Here is a 26,381-nt window from a genome sequence, read left to right as displayed (position 1 = left end):
AGGCAGATTGAAACTTTTTGAGGTTGAGTTTAAAAGTTGAGTAACCTAACTTACTATATCTCGACATTGCGTATGCAGTTTTTATACTTCATCAGTTTAAAAAAGTAAAACAGGGTAGACCATTTAAAAACGGTTCAAAATCATTTCTTTAACACATAAATCTAAAGACGAAGTAAAATGCTACATGCAATCGAAGAGTTGTCTGTGTTTATAGGAAAGAATTTTGTAATTACTATCAGGTTAAACGTGCTGACGTTTATTCAGCTTGTGTACCTAGTTGTTGCAAGTCTTATGGCTTGTGAATTATCCCATTCACTAGGTGCTCAAAAAAGAGAGCTATCCTTATGATGCGTTAAACTAGTATTGCTTGTTCCTATCTTTTCTCAAGCACAAAGAAAAGCGCTTATCTAATTCAGATCCAATCGAGCATACCTGTGCGAACTGTGATGAGAGTTCATAACAAAATAGATTGCTGCCAAATCATGTTTGAAAATTGCTTTTGAAATCAATCGTTTCTTTATAGAGAAGAGTGTTATTAGTTTTGGAAATTCGGAAATTTTGAAAAAAACAATTTGCAACAGGGTCAATAATTTTCATACCCTGAAAGCTTAAAAGCTGATTGAAAAATAAGAAAATCTTTAACTTTATACATTTCAGCCTTAGTCTTTTGGTCTGTTTGTATCAATAAAACAACGTTTTACTGACCGATCAATCTTATCTATCACCTAAAGTTGTATCTTGTTACAAAATGGAAGAACATCTCTTTTTTCACATCTTTGTGCAAGGTTCGTAATAAATGCAAATTGTGTTTCAATTAAAGTTGCATACGGTATTTGACATGAGCGTGTGCCGTGTATTTTACGGATTGTTTACTGGTGAAAATTTCAGGAACAAATTTTTACTGAGAAGAGACAAAATTCAGCAAACAACTTACTTTCAATTAAACGAAAGGAAGACAAAGAAGGTTTGCACTGAAATAATTTTTGAACTTTTCAAAATATTTTCGTTTTGAACAAACCCACTTGCTAAAATGTTAAAGAAATTCAACTTGTCTTCTTATCAGGTCTCTATTACTTTTTCTGCTTTGCGAAAAATAACGCCAGTTTTACTTAGCCTATGCAAAAAAGATTAACCAATACAAAACAAGGATAGCGAATAGAGTTATTCAAACAAAATCAGTGTTTGTAGGAAATGTAAAATTATATATACGAGAGTTGAGTACTTTGCAAAATGTCATCGTTTGTCCGATATCAATCTTTCCGATTTGCAATAATGAATAATATTTCTGTGTTTTGAAACAACTGTTTAAAGCTGAAATGATCTCACCAAAAAAAGCAATTTAAAGTGTTTGTGTAAGGTGGCATCTACAATTGCGCGATAAATCAAGAATGGTGCAGTATTCATGGAAATCGTAGCGTTTTTCTTATGGTAGGTCAGTGGCGGATCCAGAGGGGGGCGGTTGAGGCGGTCGATTGGTAAATTGATCGAATAATAAAACACATTATAAAAGTACCTTTATTCACGGTGTATTTGCAAATTGCAATGTCGGATTAATGTAATCTTACACACATAGCCGTAGCAGAATGAAACACTTTGAGGTGCGAACAAAATTTGTCCACATTTTACGTTAGGAAACATTATTTAAAAACGCAACAATTTAACCAAATAGCCTAACTGGATATTTTCGTCCGAAATTGCAATTTTTTTTTTATGTAGCGCGGATGCGACTGCTTCCCTGCATCCTCATCTCATAGGGCTGTGCCTACGCGATATCATGTTTTGTTAAAATCGCCGTATAAGTCTACTTGCTGGATCTGCCCTTAACGTAGCCCAACTTTAGACTTAAAGGAAAGTATTATAGTTGGATTAATGTAAGCTAAGTGTCGTAACTCTACGAGATTAAATCTGAACCCCCTCTACAAAAATGTTCTGCCTTTACAACCAAATGAAAGTATTTTGTAGTTATTTGTTATTATTTGTAGATTGGAGAAGTGGTAAACTCCTACTTCTCCGATACCAGAATACAAATTAATGAAAAGCCAAGACAAAATTCATAACAAACCTTTGCATAGAAAAACTTCTATTAAAAAATATTTTCTTTTTAATCACTTGTTTATTATTTTCCAAGGTTTTCTATTGATGGCCTTCTTGACTCCAAAAATCCAAGGTAATGTAGCACTGTTATAGCAGCAATGAAGCATGATTGAGACAAATTGATGCCCAAGAAAACCTTGACAGCATTTGCAAATTGTGAAAGATTATCATAGGAAAAGTTACACTTTTCTATATAACCTAACTATTGTAAAAGCAAACCAAGTTATAAAATCTTGTCAAATTTAAAGCCTATAACAATGTCTGCAGTTAGCCTACTACAAATAAACCACATAAAATAGGCTCTAATTGCATACATTTTGTCGATTTACCAAACTTATAGTTACTTATAAATGCGAGTTTGTAAAAACAGCTTAAAAAAACTAAAAAAAAGTACAAACTCTGCTTTTGGGGACAAACACTTTGTCAGTAACCGCAACCTCAGAAAAGTCTGCGTAAATTTTTAGGTTTGCCGTTTACGTTGTCGAGTGCCAACAGTTCACTGCTGAGACATCGTTATGCTTTGGTGGCTAGTTACCAGCCAGTTTACCATTACACGTACGACACCAGCGCAAACAACCAAATCACAGATGGAGGCAAAGACATGTATGACGTTGGTAACCAGGTATACAATCAAAAGAATGAGAAGTGTTTAATGGATTTGTTACAGAGGAGCTTTCAACCAGAATAAATCTACCCTTTTGGGGTAAATCGCATCTACCGGAAGGGTACACAGTAGCCTACAGTTATTGCAGTATAGGAAAGATAAATTGCATTATAAATACCTATATATTGATGCAAAAGAGAAATGAATTTATCTTTACCAAATTGACAAAAAAAATTGAGAGTCTCTAATTTAGAGTTTCTTTTAAAACGGAAGCAAGTCTAATCTTTGTAGTCTCTTTTTTCATGTTTATATGGGGGTGGCAGCAGCTGACTTTGTTGACCCTGTGATCTTTTGCTGTCATCCTAGTTTCTTTAGTACCAGCAGTCCTAGCTTCTTTAGTAGGCTACTTTAGTACCATTCAAATTATATATTTATGTAAGTTTATCTGTGTATTAAATGATGTATACGTGCCTTGTGAAAAAGTTTTTTTTCTGTGCAACATCAAGAGTGACAATTGAAAATGACAATCTTGAAAGAGATGTCTCGCACAAGAGTGAAATTCGCTTGGTAGAATCCCAGCAAATAAATTCGTCTATTTATATTGCTTCAACGTCTATATAGACAGAGGCTTGAATCAATGTCTAAAGGCCAATTTTGCTAGATGGGCAAATGCCATAGACGTTTTGAAAAACATGTTGTACTGTATTTATAATTATTGAAGGTATCGGTGTACGAAAACAACACCCTCTCCGTTGAAAAGATTGAGTACAATAAGACATATGAGTAAGTATCTGTCACACGATGATTATGCTTATATTGACCGAAAACAAATATGTGTTAATTTTACTAAATTTGACTTTATTTTGACCAAATCATTTTTATAGCCTACTAGTACATTATATCAAGTTGAAATGATGCAGAGAGTTACACGATAATGTTAGTTACATAAGTTGAGAAACTCTGTTGCTCCCGCATTTCGTCATTAGCAGTTCAATGAAAACCTTACTTTAATTGCGCGACAATTGTATCAATTTAAGTATTTTATAAAATATAATTAACAAAATTTCCAGCGTGTTCCATCATGTAAAAGAATCATTATAAGGTTTTTATTCAAGTGGAAAATCTAAATAAGAAATATAGATATAATATAAGGTTTTGATAAGAATAACAATGAATCTTAAATAAGTTTTAAAGTCGTACAAAATGTTGTGAAGAAGGGAGCGTTCTTCCTGGCTATCAGCACAAGGCTGAGCACTCACTAGTACGCGAGCAGTTGCGATTTGCTAACCATAACGGTGTAGCTTCCACGCTTGCCATTTAGACCATCCAAAATCAACTATCATGTATCTCGGCAGCCGATTGTAGCAAGAATTGACAGCGATAAACACCGTGTTTCGGCAAGAGGCTTAGCTCGTCAGTATTGCACCACTAATTCATGCCAAAGAAAAGAACCAATAAAAATTGCAAGCGCCAGGGTAGGACATTGTCAAGGAGCTTGCTGGTTTTGTTGGCTCTTTCTGTCCACAAAGATAAGAGTTAAACTGACTGGGAAGGCGGTGGTCGAATACCCTCGTGGCTTGAATTAGTGGTGCGATACTGACAAGCCCGGCCTCGTGTGCGAAACACGGAGTCTATCGCTGTCAATTCTTGCTACAATCGGCTGCCGAGAAACGTATCGTAGGTTAGTAGCCTATAATTGTTAATAAAACACAACCATGACACAACTTTACAGTCTTGCCAATGCTCAACTGACCTCACTTGCCACGATTCCATTCACAACTTTGTTGAAAATCGATAACGAAGACGCCCAACCACTTTCTTACAGTTTACAGGTAACTCTGAGTCTGTAAGGCCTTTGTATGGTTGTAGGCTACTTAATCAGTTTGATCTAAGGAGCAAAATGGTTAGAACGATTGGTCCAGTGATCAATCTAATTCTAATCAAACAATAAACTCAAAAGGTAGACAGCACTACTATATACTCATGTATAGCAAACGTTTCGATAACTAGAATGTTTTAATCTTCAGAGCTGCAGTATAGTTTAGTGAAATCTATTTTCGACATTGTCATATTTAGGCGAGTAAGAATTGACATAAAAATAGCCGGACCCGGACATTTTTGATAACAACCAGTTTTCTTCATAAAAAGATGGGTTACCTGTTTGAGACCCCAAATCTAAAATTCGGCAAAATTCGGACATGGGGAAAGGCCTTTTTGAGGGTGGCAATTATTGATCGGCGCGCCATCTAGCGGAAGAAAAACATATATATTTTCTGTCGTGCTAAATCCCGAATTTCAAGTGAAACAAAGATGATTAACATAGTGTCTAGAATTACCCTTCAGCAAAATTTTCTATTTTACGTTGATTCAACGTCTGGCGACATTGAATCGACGCAAAATAACATATTTTGTTTGCTGAGTGCCTCATGTAATAGAAATTAGGCTCCAATGATAGTGTCAAAAGGTGGTCCATACTTGATTCAAGTGTTGGTTATGAGAAGATAAGGTACTCATTGTACTAAGCCTCTGGCACTAAGGAGAGTAGGGTGGCCAGTTCCTTTCTCTCGGCCGCCTTTCCTGCAGCAATTATGCCAATTTATTACACCCTAGGTAGGGGGTGAGCGGTGTTTTCAACAACCAGCTGAAGCCAGGAGTCGATCCAGGTTTGCATTGTTGGAAAGACAACACCTTACCCGTTGTGCCATCCCACAGTGTAGGGGTTGTAAAATTGTGAAAAATGTTAATTAACTAATATTGATTTTGGAAAATGTAATTTGTCTGTTACAACGTATCTGACAAACATGAAAATTACGGGCACATGTAATGATTTATACCTTGAACTTTCACAAAGAAAAGATTTCAGAAAAAGCATAATTAAGGAGTTGGATAACAACTATAACATCATACCAGCCAAGTCATTAAATCCACTGCATCATCGCCAAAGCTGCACAAAGATACTTATCTGAAGAAATAGGTTGTTACATAGGTAGCCATTCTTACGTCAATGCAATGTCGCCAGACTTTTATTGTCAATTGGCATTTTTATACGTTAGGTCACAAGATCGAGTATTCTCATGGATGTACTATCATCCCTTGATCTTTGTGCAAGTTATGGTCAAATAATAGCGTTTAAGCGATCACCTACTGTAAGCCAAGCGAATGGTGATAATATGGATGAAGTAATGGACTCTACAAATCATCCCGGCTCTTTCTGTCAGTGGGTAGCAGATAACTTCGATTTTAACAAAGATACTTTGACAGGTCATGAACTCATGATACAACGCATGTAATGGGCATTATGAATAGGAAAACACCAAGAATGGCAACTCGACCACTAATTATTGAAAAACGACACGTCAGTGCAACTGATTTACTGAAATCAGGCAATTTAGTCAAGTCGTATACGGCTGCAAAGACAGATACTTGGAAAGACGTACGAATCAAGAAGCTGAATGCCTCTCCCTTGTTATTTACGCACCACGAATTGCTTGACACTCTATGGCTGTGTTCAAACATATTCAATTCCAAGCCAGTACAATGGCAAGGGTTCATGGCTAGTGTTGTTAAAGGTGAGTTTCAGGTTTCGTCAGTATCATTTAATCCTATGATGCTGCTTAATCCTGCAACAGATGAAGCTGTTTGCAGTACCGCACAATGATATTCGTTCAAGACCAAGCGAGAAAAATGACCATACGTTGTGCACCGCTAACGTTTGACCAACCCCTCTACTTCAGAGCATTCAAAATTAAACAGGACAATTTTGGTATTTTCAAAAATGTTCACTTACGACTTGGTGGTTTTCATCAACTGATGTCCTTTCTCGGAGCAAACTGATAGAAAGAAGTGGTTTAGATGATTTATGGAAAACTGTGTTTGCATCGAAAGCTTTGGCAAAAATGATGAAGATTTGTAGGCTACAACGTTTCAACAGGGCGTTATTGCTGATACTCGTGTAAATGTGGATAACCCCTTAATTATTGGTAACGATATTATTCGCAAAATATGTGGAAAGAAAACTGAAAGAGATTTCGCTAAAAAGATCTGGCCAAGCAAGTAGGCTACCTTTGCCGTGATGCGAAAAGCCTTAAAATGTGGAGATGAAGAGATACACATGTCATCCAGCGAAATCTTTCACAGATTACGGTCTATAGCCTGTTTGCAGGGGTCACTAGAACCGGACAAATTTTCGTATGAACTTGCCAATGTTCCACCATCACTTTTCTCAGATGACGGAAGTATGTTGAAATCTCAGACATCTGCATTGTTCAAATACATAATTCTGCAAAATGAGGATATTCTGTGCACTAATTTTTCGATTATCTAGTATTTGATGGCTGTGCTTTCATTCACCGACTTCCCTGGCCAAAAGTTGGGAATATGAAAAATTTGCTTGAAATGTTCATTCAATATCTTCTACGCGGGAAAAATACCAATATCAGCGTTGTTTTTGACAATAATTGTGATACTGAAACAATCAAAGGAGCAGAGCAAAAACGAATAAAACTGACCACATCTTGTCCCGTGGTAGCAATTCGCTTAGACACACCCATTCCGGGAAATAAACCAGCTTTTTTATCAAATAAACGTAACAAGCAAAAATTTATAAACTTACTCTAGTCTAGGATAATCTTAGTAGTAATGGCATTACTGTGGACAAGGCGAAGGAGAAAGAGACGCTGATGTTGCTGTCGTTCTGGAAGAACATGAAACCTATGGTCAAGTATAATAGGCTAACTGTGATGGCTGACGATATACTCATACTTTTGCTTTATCACGCACCATGCGGAAACAGCATTTATATGAAAACGTCTAACGCGAAAATTTTCATTCGTCGAGCTCAGCATGCTCTTGGAGAAAATATGTGCCGATCGTTGCTATTTTGCCACGCGTTCACTGGATGCGATACAACATCCTGCTTTTACGTAATGGGAAAAGTAGAAGTTTTTAAAATCTTGAAAGGTCTGGACAAACTGCAACGTAAATGTGCCGCCTTCGGAAACAAGGAAACTTAAAAAGAAAAGACATTTCCAGAATCTGAGAAGAATTCTCCCAAATTCTGTACAAGCAAGTGTTTTCCATGAATACTTTGAATTTATTGCGCTACCATTACGCTGTATCCCCCAAAATATATATCAGTTGAAAGAATGCCTCCAACAAGTAGAGCATGCTACTTTCACAGCCTTCGTGTGCATCATCAAGTGTCAACATGGCGTCATTTGAAAACTGTGCTGAATCCTACTTTTTATGGATACAAGGAAACAGCTTCTGGTCTGGTCCCAATAATGACAGATAATGAATGTGCACCCAAAACCTTTCTGAAAGAAATTAGGTGCAAATGCAGGAGCGCTAAACGTTTATGCACATCTTGTGGTTGCTCCATGAAAGGATTTAAATGCAGTATTCACTGTGCTTGTGAAGCTCAGTGTGAAAATTCATCACTTGTAGAGTGTTAGATACCCAAGAGCTGTGAGTGTAAAAGTATATTTACTTTAATAAAAAATAGTTGCATCCCTAGAACGGGACCTCAAATTGTTACTGTGGTAGTTTTTTCAAGTAAAATATTTGTTGCAATGAATGATGTGTAAATCAAAGTGAACGCATATATTAAATATACGCTGCCTTTTCTGTTGAAACAAAGCAATAGTACTGAATAAACGACATTAAGCGGTCTCTAGATAAGCATTAATTGCTCAAATCGCTGATGTTTATTTTTCTATTATACGTTGATTCTACATCTGCCAACGTTGTATCCCTATTTGTTTCAGTTGCTTGTTGAAGTGTCATATAGCCTACTGTACATTGAATTACACTTTTACTTAGGCAATTATAATTGTATGAAAATAATTAAACTGTAATAAATGGCCAAATACGTCACAAACATAGGCGTCGGCAAAAAAATGCAGGGGTGGGAGAGAAGCGGGGTTGGGAGGGCACAATTTTTGAAGCCAAATTCATCTTGTAAGCTGCAACGTAGGTAAGAAAAGTTTTAAATTTAAAGTAACATTTGAGTGGTGAGGTGAGAAAATTGTGAAAAAAATTACTATTAACATATGATGTAAGTAGTTGTTTCGCCTACATTGTTTGTTTTTTCATATATTTACCCTGCATTGCGGGAAAGCGGACTTGAGCGCTATGCATCGGTGTACGCCTTCCGACGTACACCTGACCCACTCTGCAGCCGACGGCAATGTCTGTTTCCGATTGTCTACTCTACTTATAACTTAAGTTTGGTACTACCCATTACTCGAAATCGATCACTGGGTAGAGTAGAGGCAATTATCGTAAAGTTTCTTGAATTGCTCTGTAGCTCGTAAAGCTACAGAGCAACAACTATTTAAAGAAATCAAAAAAACTGAAGTAGAGTTGGTTGAAAACTTTATGAGAAAGTGTTCGCGTGGAAGGCGAATCCAATTTTTGAACATTGCACTCTCGCGAGCAAATTACATGTAAAATCATAATCCTGGGGGAGGAGGGGGGGGGGTAAGTGACCCTTCCCTGCAGTGACACCCATGATCACAACCTTTTATAAAAAAAAGTTTTAATACACTTATCTTGTTGTGAGTGTTAATTACGTATATATGCTTTCGAAGTTACATTTTACTTAGAGCAAATATTTACAACCGCTAGATGGCGCGCTATAAAAATTTAAAATGCGGTTTTGGGGCAGTTCCCCAAGTCCGATTTTTGCCGAATTTTGGAATCGTCGGTCTGACTACCAGACAAGCTTCCTGCAACCAAAAAATGGTTGTTATCAAAAATGTCCGGGTCCAATGTCACTTCTTACTCGCCTAATTGGATAGTAGCCTAATGTTTCAAAAGAGATGCTTCAGTAAATTTAGTTGTAGTGGTTAGGCTACAACCAGTGCAGGATTAAGGTGGATGCTATTGATGCTGCAGCATTAGGCCCATTCCTGAAATAGGCCCAGACGAAAACAGACGTGAATTTTCCGGACGCTGAACAGTTTTCCTTTGCTTAATTAACCCACAAATAATTCTTATTATGAAATTTGTAGTCCGACTTTCGCACGCCTAGGCACAGTGTTACGCCTAGGCACGTAAGATAAAGCAAGATTTTGGCATAGACTACTTATTTCAGATGAAAAATTATAACACTTTTCGAGCTGTTTCAGGGCCCTTCATTACTTCAGCCGCAGATAAGATGCACGGCTTTATTAACTCTTCCCCAATCGTGTATGCTTTTTTTGGTTTTAACTATTCGTAGAGAAACTAGATAGGATTCATGAAGAAAGGATTTTTCGGTAGTCGTCATCTTTTCATTTGCTTTTTTTAATCGTTCATATCAGAGAATATTCGTCCAAAATATTCAAGTGGCTTGCCTTCAAGATTGTTGTGCTTTGAATGAAAGTGACGAACAACTTTAGAAGGTTTCATAACGTCATTTGGCAGAATTTGGGAGCACACCAAACATTAGGGCCGTGACGATTGTTCACTACCCGGAACTATTGTAAAACCAAGCTCCAAGTATTTTTATTGTATTGCCTGACAAATTCCCCTTTTCGTTTCTTACTTCCCTCTGTGACACTCAACTTATCTGCATATGCCCTTTTCGTAGTTTACATTTGCACCTACTGATACTTGGTTCATTTCCATTTTGAGAATTATTTGTTTCAAAAGTCTTAGTTTTTTCCTTCTTGTTAAGGCGTATGAGGATATATCTACAACATTCGGATTTTTTTCGGAGCTAACGTCATTGAGCATAAAGCAGATCGAGAATAAAGCTCAAAATCTCGTTTCCTCGTATCCAGATGACTTGGAAGACACGCTGGTGGCTGAGCTCATACAGTTTGCTGCATTTATGCGCACCCAGAAATCGGTGAGTGTGAACGAGTCAGCAGAGCTTACCATGTACAAGCTTTTGTCGTCGTTGAACCTTTCTCAAACATTTCCAAACGTCGAGATTGCTTTGCGCATCTATCTGTGCTTGATGGTGTCTAATGCCTCCGGCGAGCGGAGCTTCTCAAAACTGGGAATAGTCAAAGGAGAGCTGCGGTCCTCGATGAGGGAGGAAAGGCTAAACATGCTGGCGCTTATGAGCATTGAACATGAGGTGCTGAGCAGCCTTGACTGCACTGACATGATCGAAGATTTCGCGCTTGCTAAGGCTCGAAAAACAGTAGTATAAGTAAGCAGCACTAGCGCAGCATTGACAATATGCCAACGTTAAGTTGATCTGGATTAGCCTTTTCTTCATTAACTCCGCTTTTCAGGCAATATTGGTATTGAATTGTGTTGGTGTTACATAGCCTGATGTTACTCTCGAGTTTTTACGATAACACGTCGTTATTATTGTTCATGTTCATTAAAATTTGGCTGACTGCGTCGAAAGCAATAAAGGCTCTTTGGTCGGTCTGATTACGCGTGTACGGTGGAGTCAGAGTGTCGAATGCATATGTACCAATGCCTAGAAAAAATAGGCCTGTTTTTGCGCTGCAGCATCAGGCCCAGTTTCGTCTTAATCCGGCCCTGGCTACAACGCCTATAAGCAATAAAGGAACACTACAGCTGAGTAAAAAAAATGATTGCTTTGTTAAATTAAAGTTTCACTGAAAATTCAACTAAATGTCAAATAATTTAAAATTAAATGATTTCGATAAAAAATAAGTAATTTAATCAAAGCACCTTTTCACTTAAAACTTTAGCGACATTTAAAGTTTTTTTCTAAGCGTAGCCTATTGTAGGTTATAACCGAATAGGCATAACAAAAGCAGTTTCCTGCAATGAACTAAAATATATTACCACGCTTATAAAAGTAATTGCTTTAAGGTTGCTGGCAGAGGCTCCAAAGACGACGAAGTTTTTGTTTCCCATTTTAGCGGAAACACTTCCGATGCGGAATTCAACATCCAGTTTTTGGCTTTCCAAGCTAGCGGAAAACTCAGTCCATCTATTTGCGAAATATACTACGTGATATACAGCAAAGAAGTAATGAAAGAGATATATTTTTCTGGGCGGTGCATTAGTTCGAGTAGGCTATTATTAGGCTGCTATGGGATTAAACGTATTGTAAACTATCAATCATGACTGTGGTGTCGGGGGATAAATATGCGACTCCGACAAAAATTATACGACTCCCACTCGTTGGTTTATAACTGGCGAACTCCGAACACGCCAAAATCCCTACAACTCCGACTTCAAGACTCGGACCACAGCCCTGACATCCTATCAACAGAGAAGTGATTTTAGGCTACTCTTTTGAACTGATTTCTTCCTCTACAAGCTCATTCCATTTAGGGCCACCATTACAACTTTGGGCTTCCAACCCTCTCGGTCTTGTACAAGCTTATTGGTGATGCGGGAAATCGCCATGTTGACCAACGCAATTTTGCTATCCCCTCTTGAGCTGTGCAGTTGTGGCTTAGGGGGAGCAATTACCGCAAAAAATTTTATCTTGTCCCTCACAAAAAAATATTTTTTGAATATTATTACAACATTTTTATGACATTGTAAATGTTTAAATGTTGTAATTGTGAAATGTGAAAATTGAAAATTGTAAAATGTGTAACATGTTGAATGACTTTTCATAAATGTTTATCTACATTCAGTAGCTATATTTTCAAATAAACTCTCTATTTTAAGCATTAAAGTATTTGTCCCCCTCATCAGTTGCTTTTTACCCTCTAAAATTGTTTTTTTAGCTACATCACTGGTTCAGTTCATGCTGTCTGGCACTTAAAAGCTTTTAAGCTGTATGTTTTCTTAAATAATTCTTTTTTTCTCCAAACAGGTTCAAACAACTGTAATCTGCTAAAAGCAATAGGCTACTTTTATTAGAGTTTGCTTATTATGCATCAAAGTTTGAATTTTTTTAAAACTTTAGTTACCTGCTTTTAAGTATTTATTGCGACATATTCATCTGGTTAACTTCAGGCTCATGTATTGTGCGCTCTGTTCACAATCACATGGATTAAAAAAATCACATGGAACCCTGTCAAGTAACCTATGATGATACGCAATCTGCTGCAAGCGGAGATAGCGAATGATTTTGTTATTGTGTGCTTGGTTGAGGCTCATGCTTCCGCATCAAATAGAAAGAAACGCCAATTAACTTATGCTATTACGGCTTGTCAAAAAGTATTCAGATTTATTTTCTTAGTTGATAACCAGTATTTCAAAACTCTGCGCCTTGATATTTCATGGAACAAAAACCTTTTTTTTTTTAAACAAAAATGGAGATGCCGGGGATTGAACCCGGGGCCTCATACATGCAAAGCATGCGCTCTACCACTGAGCTACATCCCCTCTGTCCTATGGTAAACAAAGCGATGATTTTGTATCGCGTAATCGTCATTTGTCATCAATCGATGACGACGCTTTTATTTCAGTATTGTTCGATTGACACTTCGACATACAGTATCTGTTCCCTTTGCTTACTCGATGAAATGTGTGTAAAATACGTAGACTACTTCGAAAAAGTTCAGAGCTTTGATTAATCACTTGTGTGGAACTTTTAAAGTGATGCTTTCAATGTTTTGTGGCAAGTCTTCTGACATTCATTTGCTTGATGCATTCTTCGCAAAGCTGCATAGCCTTATTTAATTTATTTATTAATACCTTTTAGGTTTGGAGCTCTATTCCACCGAAAGAATTCACTGGTGATTTTTCATTCGATCCCTACAAGTTCAATAATACTGTGACTATCTTTGGAACTCCAAGCAGAATATTGATGGGCTACTCTTTATTTTCTAGGTAAATAATTATAATCGGTTCATGCACTTGTCGTTTAACGTTACTTTAACGTTAGTTCTTGTTTAACAATAGTCGGCGTCATAGTCGAGTGGTGAGAGCGCTGGAACGGAAATCGAAAGGGCGCCGGTTCGACACCGCTCATGAGCATGCGGCTGTGTCTTTGGCAGGACACTTAAAGGCATGCCTGAAGGTGGACATGAAGATTGGCTTCCTTGACTTCCCGTCCACTGTCTGAATCTTTAACCACCAGGTGTAAACCTGTTTATGACAAAGAAGAAAACGTTAGTTTACCTGTAAAATTTCCTTTCTTGTGTTACAAGTTATAGCTTGTTGAAAGGCAATTAAAAAGCATTTGAAGATCATTAACTTAAACTACTGACGAAAAAACAAGAAACTGAAAATACGGTTTTTACGTTTTAATAAATACCGGAAAAAGTTGAAAGTTGAAATAATTTGATGAGCATAACGATTTTTATCAGAAACGTCAGTTGAAGTTATTCTTTAGATATCCCCCAAGCCCTTTAACAGAAGACGAACTTCTTTCCACAGTCTGGTCCATTGTGGCGGTTCTTGCAAGCGGAGATTATTTGGCGGCTTATCGTAAGAGAAAAAAGGCTACAACTGTACTTGTGTTTGAAGATTAACAAATTTCATTTCTATTTTTATGTAGCTACAATAGAGTATATACTAGCTTACGGTATTATTTGAAATTTTGCTCCTATATCGTACAATAGCTCAGTTGGTTAGCGTGTAACTTCTGGAACGAAGCTTCAAGATCAAGCGCGCTGGTTCGACTCTCCGGGTGTGCGCTTGAGCAACGCACGTTAAAGACTGCTCTCCATTCAGAGGCATCTAATGGATGGAATAATTCTTCAGCAACAAGACTTCAATAATTGAAAACTTCACTCTGTCAATCTCAGTGAACGGGCCTGCGTCAGTGACTCAAAGCATCTACATTCTACAAGTATGCGAACTGCCAGGGTTAAGATCTGCAAGAAGCTTTCCCAATCCGAGAATAACGATTCAATCAATCAACAATATGCTTCAAGTGTCAACAATTCTTCGTTCAGACTAATTAAATAAACGAAGAATCACCTGTGAAATTATGCAAACAACATTTTAAAACTCTATTGATGCTGCCTGTCGTGACTCAATAACTGAAACGTCTTTCTTTATATGTTATCTTATGGTTTATTATTCTTCAAACGTCAACACTCAATGAAACTTTGTTAATTATATTTAAATAATTAGGAAAACAAAAGGGCGACAAAAGTCGAAAGATTCAATTCACGAGTGCGCGTAAACGATCTTTTTTGCTGTGTTCTCAGCCCACTTGCGGGGATACATATCTCGACCAGGATTTGTAGTGGAAGATGGAGAGTGTTCCTTTGAGTCTCACGACTGCCACGTTAATGCGATGTGCAGAGGAATAGAAGATAGATATTCTTGCAAATGTAATTCAGGATTCTTTGGAGATGGATATACTTGCACAGGTTATATACTTGCACAGGTTTATTTTGTTTTTGTTTTAAACGGTTTGATTTTCTTGCCTGACTCACAGGCTATATTTGTACATTAATTTATGCTAGTTTCAGTACTGTTAGTTAGTTTTTTTGATGTTGTTTTATTGATTTAATTTTTCCTGTGTTTGCGTTATGTGCTTTTGCAGCAATAAACAAAAAAAATTGAAATAAAATATAACTAAGCCTAAATTGAAACAACCATGCCCTATCCCAGCAGTTTTCAACCTTTTTGTTCACGCAGACCCCTTTTGGTGACCTTAAAGTGCTCGCGGACCCTTAAAAATACTTTTTCTGAAATTTAAATAGGCTAGGTAGGCATCTAACGAAAACCGATATTTCATAAGTTTCGAAGCATAACCTACACTTAGAAGAATTTGTTTAGCTTGCGGCGTATTTATGGGAATTGATGACATTGACGAAGTTCTGTTATGAGCTATACTGTGTTATATTATGTTTGCACACAGGATGAACATTGAACAATCAGCAATATATATGCTTTGTTGTTTTTCTATAAATTTCATTAAAATTTAATTGTTTTAATGAGGAAACCGAACCTTAAACAGATGACTGACAATAACTTAATGGGATTGAATAGCATTATTCAAAACAAATAGAATGCATTACTAAAACAACAACATACTAAACTCAAACATTTTCGGCAAAAACTCTTTGCCCTGCTCAGAAAATACCTAATACATCTAAAAAAAACAAAAACAAAAAATCAAAAAAACAAAAGAAACAATTAACTGTAAATAATGGTAATAGGCTAATTAGTTATTTATTTGTTTGTTCTTTAGATGTATTCAGTATCAAGATCTGTTTTACATCTAAAAAAAAACAAACAAATAATTGTAATCACTACCATTATTTACAGCTATTTCTTTCTTTGTTTGTTTTTTTAGATGAGTTAGGTATTTCCTGAAGAGAGCAAAGAGTTCTTGCCGAAAACGTTTGAGTTCTGTTTAGTGCATTGTATTTCTTTTGAATAATGCTCTTCTATCCCATTAAGTTACTGTCAGTCATCTGTTTATGGTGTTGTAAAATAACTTCTCTCCTAAAGCTATACTATTCTATCTGCAACAAGAGAGGATCATCAGTCAAAAACCGAACCTTTGTTTTAATGTTTCAAACGAGGCATCAGGGCAGCGCGACGCATAGATTGAGCATGATTGTTGGCTTTGTTCACAAATACACAAATCAAACATTAGGCCTACCGATTTTTAAATGTTATAATTTATCACACATTCTGCAAATTCGGAAACTTTCACGGACCTCCTAAATACGTTTCGCGGACTCCCGATTGAGAACCGCTGCCCTACCCTATGGATCAGCTGATAATAATCAAGAAGTATGGCGGATAACGATAATGATGGATAACTTTTAAACGGCTTAATTTTATCACAAGTTGTTCACTTAAAGTTTACATCAAACAACTTAAAAGTAAATAAGTCTACATGGTTTCAGACAGCCACTTTATCTGGTCCAGATTTGGTATAGATCTAATCAGATCCGTACCCGATTTGATAAATATCCGGACCAGATAAAGTGACTGCCTGGGGTAGCTTCTGATCTAACGCAACTTTCTATCGCATAAGCCCATGTCCAGATTAAAGGCATCCCCATGCCCATTGCCCAGATCTTCAAGAATCTAGAGTCTACTGTAGACTGATGAAACTTCTGGACCACTGTACTTTTCAGTATCTCGACGCCTCTGAGACGTTAAAAACTGATAGATATCATGATTATGTTGCTAATGTAATTTAATGTTTTTGCGCAATCCAGACAACAGCGAAGATATTGACCAATGTATGCTCGGAACTCATAACTGCCACGCCAACGCAACCTGCACCAACTTGCCAGGGGAGTTCAAATGTACTTGTATACAGGGCTTCGAGGGCGACGGAAAGAAGTGTAGAGGTTTGTGAGTTAACACCAGCATATTTGATTGATTGTGTGCCTGCATTATTGGTAGGATACTAAAAAGAAATAATTTGAGTGGTGTCTCATATTTACGGAAGATGAAAATCTGCTTTTCTTACTTTAAGGTTGTATGCACCAAAAATGGGCCTTTTAAGCGGCCGAATAAGCTAATCCTTTAATTAGTTAATGAAGAAATATAAGTCAGACTTAACTTTCTCAATATCCTCAGGATTTCTTTGTTATTTTTGGCAGGTAGGTATTGCACTACTTTTGTTTTTTTATCTTCAATAGAGTTTATTATCTTAAAAATATGTCAGGAAGACAGCAACATTATGTTCTTTATTACATCGATAATTTTTAAAGATTAAATCACGCGATTTCCGCAGAAAAGTTTGTTCCGAATTTTATCTCGTTAGCAACATGACAAATTTACTATAGTCTACTTTACAGTGTTTTAATTTTTTTTATCCAACAGTAATTTTTTCTGCTGTGACTGATTAAGCAAAGTGTTATCAAAAGAGCTATTAAGGCCTCACACCTCGGTGAGCCACTCTGCTGGGATGCGGGCAACGAATAACACAACTTATGTAGTATAGACTAAGCTACCAAACAGTGAAGTTTTGTAATAGTATATATATATATTTCTTCTCAAATAATCAAATGAGGTTACACACAATAAAAATGAGTGTCCCCCTAGGCGGCGCCCCCCCGACTAAAGGGTACGGCGAGCTGTTAACATCGCCCTCTGCGAAGTTGATGTGAGGATCAGTAATTGATGATTTTAATCATCCAGTTACGGTTGATACATAATAAACGTCCTTGAGTTACTGTTTAATCGGCCGATTTATATAATCCGTAAATGATCCACCTTTGATGCATTCAATCTTTAGAGTTGAGCTTAGACTTATATCGCATTAAGAGAATGTTTCTTCGCTATTAGCTACATTAATGACGCTAAAATTTCAAGTTTAGGTTTAGGATGTACTTCCCTTATAGAACATTTAGTAAACATCTTGCTATCAGAACAAAAAAGTTTCATATACATATTGGTAGCCAAAATTGTTTTCAGACATAGATGAGTGCTTTCTCAATCGCCATAAGTGCCACAAAGATGCCAAATGTAAAAATACTGAAGGAAAATACGCTTGCGATTGCAAACCTGGATTTAATGGAAATGGTTACTCTTGCAAAGGTAGGCTTTGGACATTTTGCGACGTTTTCAGCTTTGCTGGACTTAAAACAGTTTAGCACATTTTATAGGCTACATAGCTTATAATAGGCTACACTAATTGATTTTTTCTCCTAAATTTTACCTAGGTTTTTATTAAAGTTGTTTTTTGTGTAATTTTTTCATAAAAAAAAAGAAAACTATGTTTGTCTTGCTGGCCATATGACAGAAAGCTTAAAATTATAAAAAAATCATTTTTGTATTTTGAAAAGTTTGTTATTATTATCTAATTCTAAGCACTCAGCCCACCTTTGTGCCTTTTTTTAAAGCTAAAGTCGTCAGATCTGTGAATAAGTTGGGAAAATCGATTTCTGACGAAACATGCTCATTTTTGAGCCACAATTGCCATAGCAACGCAACTTGCCTGGGAACACAGGAACGATTTTCTTGTCGATGCAAGCCAGGATTTCAAGGAAACGGTTACACCTGCGCTCACGTAACGGGTATTTTTGCAAGAACATTATACAGCAATTGACGTTTTTCCGTGACACACTTGTCGGCTATATATATAAGATGCTTTTGTACAACAGTGATTTACCAAGATTTTGTTTAAATAGAAATGTTTATATAGATCTAGGACAATTGCTCCCCGTACAACTGCTCCCCGTACAACTGCTCCCCGGACAATTGCCCCCGCCGACAATTTCTTCCAATTTCCGGTGGGCAGTTGTCCGGGTACCGTTTAAATTCAATCCATATACTCATTTAATTAATATAACTTTTTCAATCAGACTCTATTGGCGATTAGACTATAGGCTGCAGAAATTTTTCTTAGGCCTACATTCATTTGTAGAATTTATAATATCAACATTATCAAGCAATTGCATTTGTATTAGCACGTCCTTTCTAAAACAAGTTATTCTTTATTTGCTTGTTTTCTGTTTTAGTGCAAAATCAAAAGTTTTGAAGTTTGAAACCTGTTTTATAGTCAGATATTTCTTCAATCAAAAATTCTATTTATGACAACAGAACGCTGAATATGGAAAAGAAAAATTATATACTTGATATTTGAGAGGCGATTTTATTCGGAAAGTTGACCGTTTGTTAGTCTACTCTTATTGAAAAACTTAGCGTGCAAAAGCTAAAACTCTCGTCAAAAACGGTCCAATTCTGCTCTCAAAAATCTTAAGTCTATAAAACTATGGTTCTCAGGTGTTCACACCACTGCAGCGGATCGTCATCCTCTAAAGAAAATAGTTCCGGAGGCGTTGCACACCATCGATGAATGTATTCTTGGGATTCATAACTGTCACCCCAATTCTACCTGTATCAACACGTTGAGTGGGTTTAAATGTGTTTGCATGGAAGGACTTGAAGGAGATGGTGTAACTTGTGAAGGTAATTCAGTAATTAGATTATTTTCTCACAAATGCATTGTTCGTTTAATACGTAATTGTGTTATAACACTTTCTAGTAGCCTAGTCAGTATTTAATTGTAAGCTTGTATTTTAAACAATGATTGAAAAACATCCGAAAAACATAGCTAGCCTACTGCATTTTCAAATAAAATTCCATAATTTTGAGACACTAATCTTAACTCTCGGTAGCTTATCCATAGCAACATGCTTGAATAATAATATTAACGATGTCAATGTTATTTTTTCAATTTTTTTATTTATCTATTTCAAAAAACACTTTTCGAAATCTTTAATTAATCTTTTATCACAGATATTGATGAATGTGCTATCAATACACATAAATGTGACACAAACGCAACATGTACAAATCTTGAAAGAAGTTACAGATGTACATGTGACTATGGACTCGGGGGTAATGGTTTTTCCTGTGGAGGTAAATGTTGGAAATTAGCCTTTCAAACCTCTGTCGTCGAGATCGTCTTTTCATGTTCTGGGGCAGAAGGCGTATCTCTTTACCAGCGAGCAATGTCCAGACTTCATGGAAAGGCTTCCCATATGATGCCAAACTTTGGTACTATCCAAGATACCCAGATGCTTGCCTCATTTGGTTCACAAAGGATCAATAAAAATCACGCAAATTTGTTGTGAAAAATAAATTGAAAAAATAAAGACAGAAAAATCCTTTTTCGTTGATTAAAAATTGATTGTAAAACTAGCAGTTATTCATTGAAAATCTCCTATGCGCTAAGAAAACTTGCAAACTTCTGTTGCCATTGCTTTGTATGTGAAATTATGTTTGAGTTTAATCTTTATTTTCATGATACTGTGTACCTAATGAAGAAATCACTTTTGCATGCAGGTTATACAACAGTTTGTCTGGCAGACAGAATGACTTTTGAAATTTCATCGGCATATTTCTCTGGTTCGAACGTGGGTTTGAAAGACTTTTTTCTCAACGACTTCAAGTGCCAAGGAACAACTAAAAATACGTCACCGGATATCTGGGTGTTTGATGTCAGGTCGCTCTCTTCTTGCGGAACAAAACTGTCTGTGAGTCATTGTTTTTAATCTGTTGATCGGTTGTGTGCTAACAGTAGCCTACCTCTTAAACAAGACAGCATAATCTGAGTTAGTGATACGCAGGATGACTGCAATGACCAAGTATTCGATTACGATTTTAAACGTTTGATTATTCTACGCTTTCTGTTACGATTCCGGTACTATAGGCTACCATTTCTGTTACAATTACGTGAAACTTCAAACTCCAGCACCAGCCCTAATTAAAAACTCCTGCCTGACTGACGAAGAAACATTCAATTCTATGCGTACCGCATCACCTAACTTTGTAGCAGGCTAACTAGATGCTTTTTTGAATCTTCATTTACATTTTGAAATTTTACTGTATTTTAGAAAAATGCTACACATTTGACATACAGCAATACTTTGGAAAACTGGGTTTATACAAGCGCAGCCCAGATGATCACCTTTTCTTGTTCATATGAAATTGACTTAAAGAATCTGACTTTTCTTTCAACCCATTATGGAGTCATAAAAAAGTAAGAAAACAACCTAATTTGTTTATATGGCCTCAAATAAATAGAAAAAAACTAAATTGCAATAAACGATTGAAAAATTAAACAGTTTATAGTGACATACCTAACACAGTATATTCTGTCTTACGATAACCTACTAATTTTACAATCTGCAACAGCTAGGTTATTTGGATAAATTGTAGCGTAGGGCCAAAAGGAACCAATATGTTTAGTTCATTACAAATTTCTCTATTTAATGTTGACTAATGTTTTTATCCATATAACCTGCAAGATATTCAACAGGGATCTGAAATTGACACTTATTGTATGTTTCAATTGTTTATATAATTTTATTAGCTTCTTTTCGTCATATGGTAGCCTATCTATATGATTCACTTAAATTAATTCATGCTTTTCAAAAAACAATGCCTTGTGATCAAGAAAATCAAGCATATCAAGTGATCAAGCATATCAAGAAGAACAAAAGTAATTTTAAAGGTGGCCAAGTTTGCAACATCCAATAGTATACCTACAGTACTGTATAACCAACACAATGAAGAAATGCTAAACAGTACATCAAATCTGATAGCCCTTCTACGAATCAATAAACTGCCACACGCTTCGCATGGATAAATTGGTTACTGGGCCATAAGTTTAGTTTTAATGTTTTTGGTAATAGCCTATTTTGGAGTTTTTTCGAATTCTGCTATCCAAAAACCAGTCATATTGTTAGTCTAAAATTTACTCGACTAAAAACAAATTAAAAGAAGTGGCACGACCCAATGTCCTTCTCTCCTTACGTGCACCCGTGGGGATGAGTGTTTTTGCGTGATGAAAGCATTCAATGAAAAATGGTATATTTCTCAAAGTGTCGCCAATATAACTGCACGAGCTGGAAGAGGGCAGTACGTGGCAACGTTGAACCGTTACACTGATTCGACACATGCGGAAGTGGACACTCGCAATGAGTATAAAACAACGGACACACTTTACATTATGGTAAGAATAGTGACAAAGCCAGACAATTTTAGGAGGTACAAACAATTTTTTAGAGGCCTATTGGTTATATTTAGTAGTTGAAGAAAATTTGCTGAGCATTTGTCAAGCATTACTGCACTAACCATTAGTGTTAAAAGCATTGATTTTAAAACTTCAGATTTGTTGAGGCACAAATTACCCCTGTGGGAGGCTGTGGGTCCCCATGGCAATACGCCTGGGTAAAACAATGGTGCAAAATCTATAAAGACGATGCATGCCTAATGTTTTCCTCTATTGTGCTGTGATTAGGTACCGTATAACGTTGTTGTAGATTATTGTCCTAACTCATAAACCAGTCGTAAAACCAATTAAAAGTACTTGTGCTTTGTCACAATTTTAGATAGATTTGCAAACCATGAATAACAACCTGAACCTCGTCATCGATAAATGTTGGGTTACTCCTACAACAAGTAAGAATGACCAGTACATGTATACTTTCATCGATCATTGGTAAGTGTAGACCATTTCTTCCAACGAAAAGAGATGTGTCATAATTTTTCGATAAGTTGGATGTTAGGCTACAAACTTATATCTTCAAACTTACAACATTGTGTTAATGACAACATTCAACTGGTCCAAACTAGTTTGTACCAGAACTCAAGTTAAAAAGATTTTCTCTGGTGGGAGGCAGACTAAATTCTTAAAACGTGTCCTACCAACTTAACAAAATCCCGTTTTTTTTGCATTGATTCAACGTCTGCAGACGTTGAATTGTAAGAAGAAGGATTTGGTGAAGTTTAACAAGATATGATTCGTTTGGGTTTAGAAATGTTTTGGAGTAGCCTACACCAGTGGTAGGAATGCTCCACTAAAACGATACATCTTATTCAACCAGCAGAGCCAAAATTCGAAATTCATTAAGTTTTAAAAGGATTTAGAGAAATGCTTGTATAAAAAAGGGTAGGTTGCTTGCAGTATTTGCAGACACTTACTAAGTTACGATATAATGCGATGTCTTTTGCTTTCACTTTTAGCTGTCCAATAGAAGGAAAAGTGGGGCATGTCAACGTAAGTAGAGCTACGTATCAAACCATTTAGGTTGCTTTGTATGCCATATAACGTCTCAATTTTAAGTGCCCTATTTTTCTGAGATAAATTCAATATAATCTAAGGTTGTTGTAAATTGTAAATAATAATAAAGTTTTATCGCACTTTTAAAACTTTTATTTCCTGCAGATAAAACAGGGTTTTTTATAGGCGCTGAAGTAAAACTTTAGTCGTATTATTTTTGATTCATCAATGCAACTCATGACTCTCTTTGATTACATGGAAAAGGCAATCTCATACTCCTTGTTATTCAAGAGAATTGCACGTATCTTTGCTTTATAAAAGTTTTTATGAAACTGTTTTTAAAGTTAAAAGACAAAGTTTTAATATAAGCAAACTCATCCAACAGATCACTCGTTCAGGAAGGGGTCCCGTTGCCCACTTCGAAACAAAAGTGATTGCTTTCGTCAACTACGATGCTACCTTCCTACATTGTTCCTTGAAAATATGTTCGCCAGAGGAAGGAAAAAGCTGTATTCCAGTAAGAAACAGTAGAAACAGTAGAAACAACTTCCAGATGAAATGGCTTAAAGGCTTTAACAAATTTGGGTAAAATGACCAACTCATACAACATCGTGAAAAGACCTTTCAATTCGTCTAATCTCAATTTGGCACAAAATGAAAAACATTATTCTTTTCTTGCAACACTAGCTATTCAGGAAAACTTTACATGTTTCTATAAGAGAGAGAGAGAAGGGGGGGGGGGGGAGAGAGAGAAGGTAGATTTTATATTATAGTAGGCCATTACATAATAAGCTTACGTCACAGTAGCATACAATTTACATAAAGAAACGCTTATTAAGCTTGGTGCTGAACAGTTCAACTGATTATACCCTGGAGCAGCAAAAGACCATTTGGTCATCGACATCCAGTCCGCTGCTCCCGAAGACCCAGTATATTCTGAATGTAGGTTGATAACACTTTATTTAAACGATGTCGCCTACTAAAATAGATGAAACATAAGTATATAAAATGAAACACTTCTTTCATGAAATAATAATATTTCAGGCTTGTGAAAGCCAAGACTCGTCGCTGTTCATCAGAACAATGACAAAGAGAGATGTAGCTGATGAACACAACGAAGACGAAGTTGTCTCGATTGGACCATTGGTGGTCTCGAAAGGTAGGCTAGTCTACTGCAGGCTAAATCAAATTAGTGGAACCGTACCTACGTTTTTTATAAGTAATAATTAACAATTTTAACATTTCAACGATTTATGTGTATTTTGTAGATGATGATACTCCAGTGACTGTTCAATACGTTATCACCACGGCGATTTTTATTGGAGTTGTTTTTGTTTTTGCTTCATGTCTTTCAATGGTTGCTTGTTGGATTTGTGGAAATCGACACCAGAGAAAAGATATGGATGCTTGAAGAGCTTTGATCAATGTTGTGTAGCGCACCTGTATTGACGCTTTAACCTCTGCACATGGGTCAAACCTGGCCGGTTACATTGACTAATTTGGCCGCTCAACAAAATATTTAATATTGCTTGCGACTAACCAAGCAAAGTTGGTTGCGGGCGGTTAGTTAAAAAGTGACAGAAAGTTCATAGCTTTTTGTGCACGACAATTCCGCTTCTCGCGTATCAAATTTTGAACGTTAACGACCGCTGCCTTAACAATTTGCGGATTAGTACATTAACCTCACAGTAAACCTTTGTAGACAATCACTTCACTTTTTACTTCGTAGCCTACAGCAGTTGGAACTTAACGTAAGGCAAAGCAAAGTTGTTATCAAGAAAACGCACAAAATTGGTTTTGTTGATTAGTTGTTTGTAATACAACACGGAAACGTGATGACTATGTAGTCTATTTCAGCCTGCACATTAATTTCTTCTTTAACTATAGCGGTTGAATCAATGTAAAAAGTAGCTTGCAGGTTTGCTTATTTTAGAATAAAGCATAGCCAAGCTAATTTTCAGTAACAATTTAAATCACACTTTGAACTTTTTTGGATTTGTAAATAGCCAAGAAGTAGCATGCTTGATGTCTTTCAATAAATAAATGTTGTTTGTAAAACCCTGTGGACTAAGCATTTTTTTGCATATAGTCTAGGCCAGGGCTACTCAACTGGCGGACCGCGGTCCGAATCCGGACCTTCTGGGTGTTGAAGGTGGACCTCGGGCTTCTGGAAGAATAACCTTATTGCCACATTCTAGAGCCTCGTTAAACAGATTTCCATTAGGGAAAAGCAATTTTTTGTGATTATCCAATGAGCTGGGGGCTTCGCCCCCAGACCCCCCTATGCTTTGCCGTCTTCTTTGATGTGCGATCCACACAGCTACACTACAAAGACACACACAGCTACACTACAACACAATATATTTTTTCCTTTTTTATTTCTTTGTTTGTGTCAGACAAAAATCCAAGTCGTGTTACATACTACCTGAAAAGTGTTTCGATGCTCGTAGGCTACTGGTTGTTTAATTTTCGTGGTTGCATATGAAATATTCACCAGACCGCAGAGATGTACGTATGCGCCGCAAATTCTACGCCGCATACTTGCGGCGTAGACTTTTTGTTTGCGCTAACGCTTGCGGCCACATTTTTTTGGATAGTTTGCGCTTGAGGCTGCGCCGCAAAGTTTTCGCGGTTTTTTAACGCATAGCGTCAACGCATACTTTTTAATGTCTTAGTTGTTGTTTGAAATTTTTTTTGTCAAACTGCGAAATGTTGACGTCTTGCAATTGCCCATTGTTCTAGTGTAACTCATGACAAAGACAGGACTCAATTCAATTTTCTCTTTCGCCCTGGCCGTGTGATGTTCTAGGCGTTACCATCTTCAACGTCCAGGCGATATAGACGAGCTATTAGGCCTACGTATAGACGAGCCAATCCTCATTTGACTGTAGTCGACACTGTAAGCAGCAGCAGTTAGATTTATTTCAATGCATGCCGGTAGCCTACAATTTATTCTCGCGGGCTTGAGCTTGACACATTTGCATTTAAAAAGAGAAATGAAAGTAAAAAGATCGCTTTTCGTTTTTTTTTTCCAAAATTCACCAGGTAATCACGGACCCCCAAATGCTTTCTCACGGACCCCCAAGGGGTCCGCGAACCCCAGGTTGGGAACCACTGCACTACTGCCTTTGACGCTAGAGTCCCACGTGGAGACTGAAGTCTTGCAGAAAAAAAGAAAAAATTAGTTAACACAACTTAGGCCTACTGAGAAATTAGTAAATTACAGGTCAGAACAGGAATGTAATGTAAGCAAGCAAGAAGGTAGGTTGGTAATGTCGCTCCATGTAAAATGTAAACAATGACTTGGCTTCGTAGTGTGAAGTTTTTTTAGTCAAGCCGTGTTGAAGGCGTTTGTAAACAATTGTG

General features: G+C 36.8%; 1 protein-coding gene and 1 non-coding gene across 3 annotated transcripts; one reads left to right on the top strand and one right to left on the bottom strand.

Moving 5' to 3' along the window:
* Positions 1-7: 7 nt before the first annotated feature.
* On the top strand, positions 8-25,070 carry LOC145766453 (uncharacterized). 2 transcript variants are annotated; one of them, XM_082578166.1, is made up of 22 exons: positions 8-785; positions 2,129-2,167; positions 2,559-2,716; positions 3,420-3,481; positions 4,431-4,530; positions 11,483-11,641; positions 13,278-13,405; positions 13,911-14,005; positions 14,734-14,898; positions 16,711-16,845; positions 17,918-18,040; positions 18,346-18,519; positions 19,229-19,414; positions 19,745-19,867; positions 20,294-20,484; positions 20,845-20,990; positions 21,836-21,965; positions 22,345-22,454; positions 22,979-23,012; positions 23,401-23,532; positions 24,060-24,174; positions 24,284-25,070. In XM_082578166.1, the coding sequence occupies exons 1-22, from the start codon at positions 749-751 to the stop codon at positions 24,424-24,426; spliced, it is 2,685 nt and encodes an 894-aa protein (XP_082434292.1). In that variant the 5' UTR covers positions 8-748; the 3' UTR covers positions 24,427-25,070. The 2 variants fall into 2 exon arrangements, with proteins under 2 accessions (XP_082434292.1, XP_082434293.1); XM_082578167.1 differs by lacking the exon at positions 8-785 and adding an exon at positions 863-964.
* Trnaa-ugc (transfer RNA alanine (anticodon UGC)) lies at positions 12,887-12,958 on the bottom strand. The gene has a single exon. It is a non-coding gene; the product is annotated as a tRNA-Ala (tRNA).
* Positions 25,071-26,381: the final 1,311 nt, after the last annotated feature.

Source organism: Aplidium turbinatum, chromosome 3, assembly GCF_918807975.1.
Source record: "Aplidium turbinatum chromosome 3, kaAplTurb1.1, whole genome shotgun sequence".
NCBI classification, from domain to species: domain Eukaryota; kingdom Metazoa; phylum Chordata; class Ascidiacea; order Aplousobranchia; family Polyclinidae; genus Aplidium; species Aplidium turbinatum.
The sequence above is the reverse complement of the archived record's forward strand: the minus strand, read 5'-3'. Positions and strand labels throughout refer to the sequence as shown.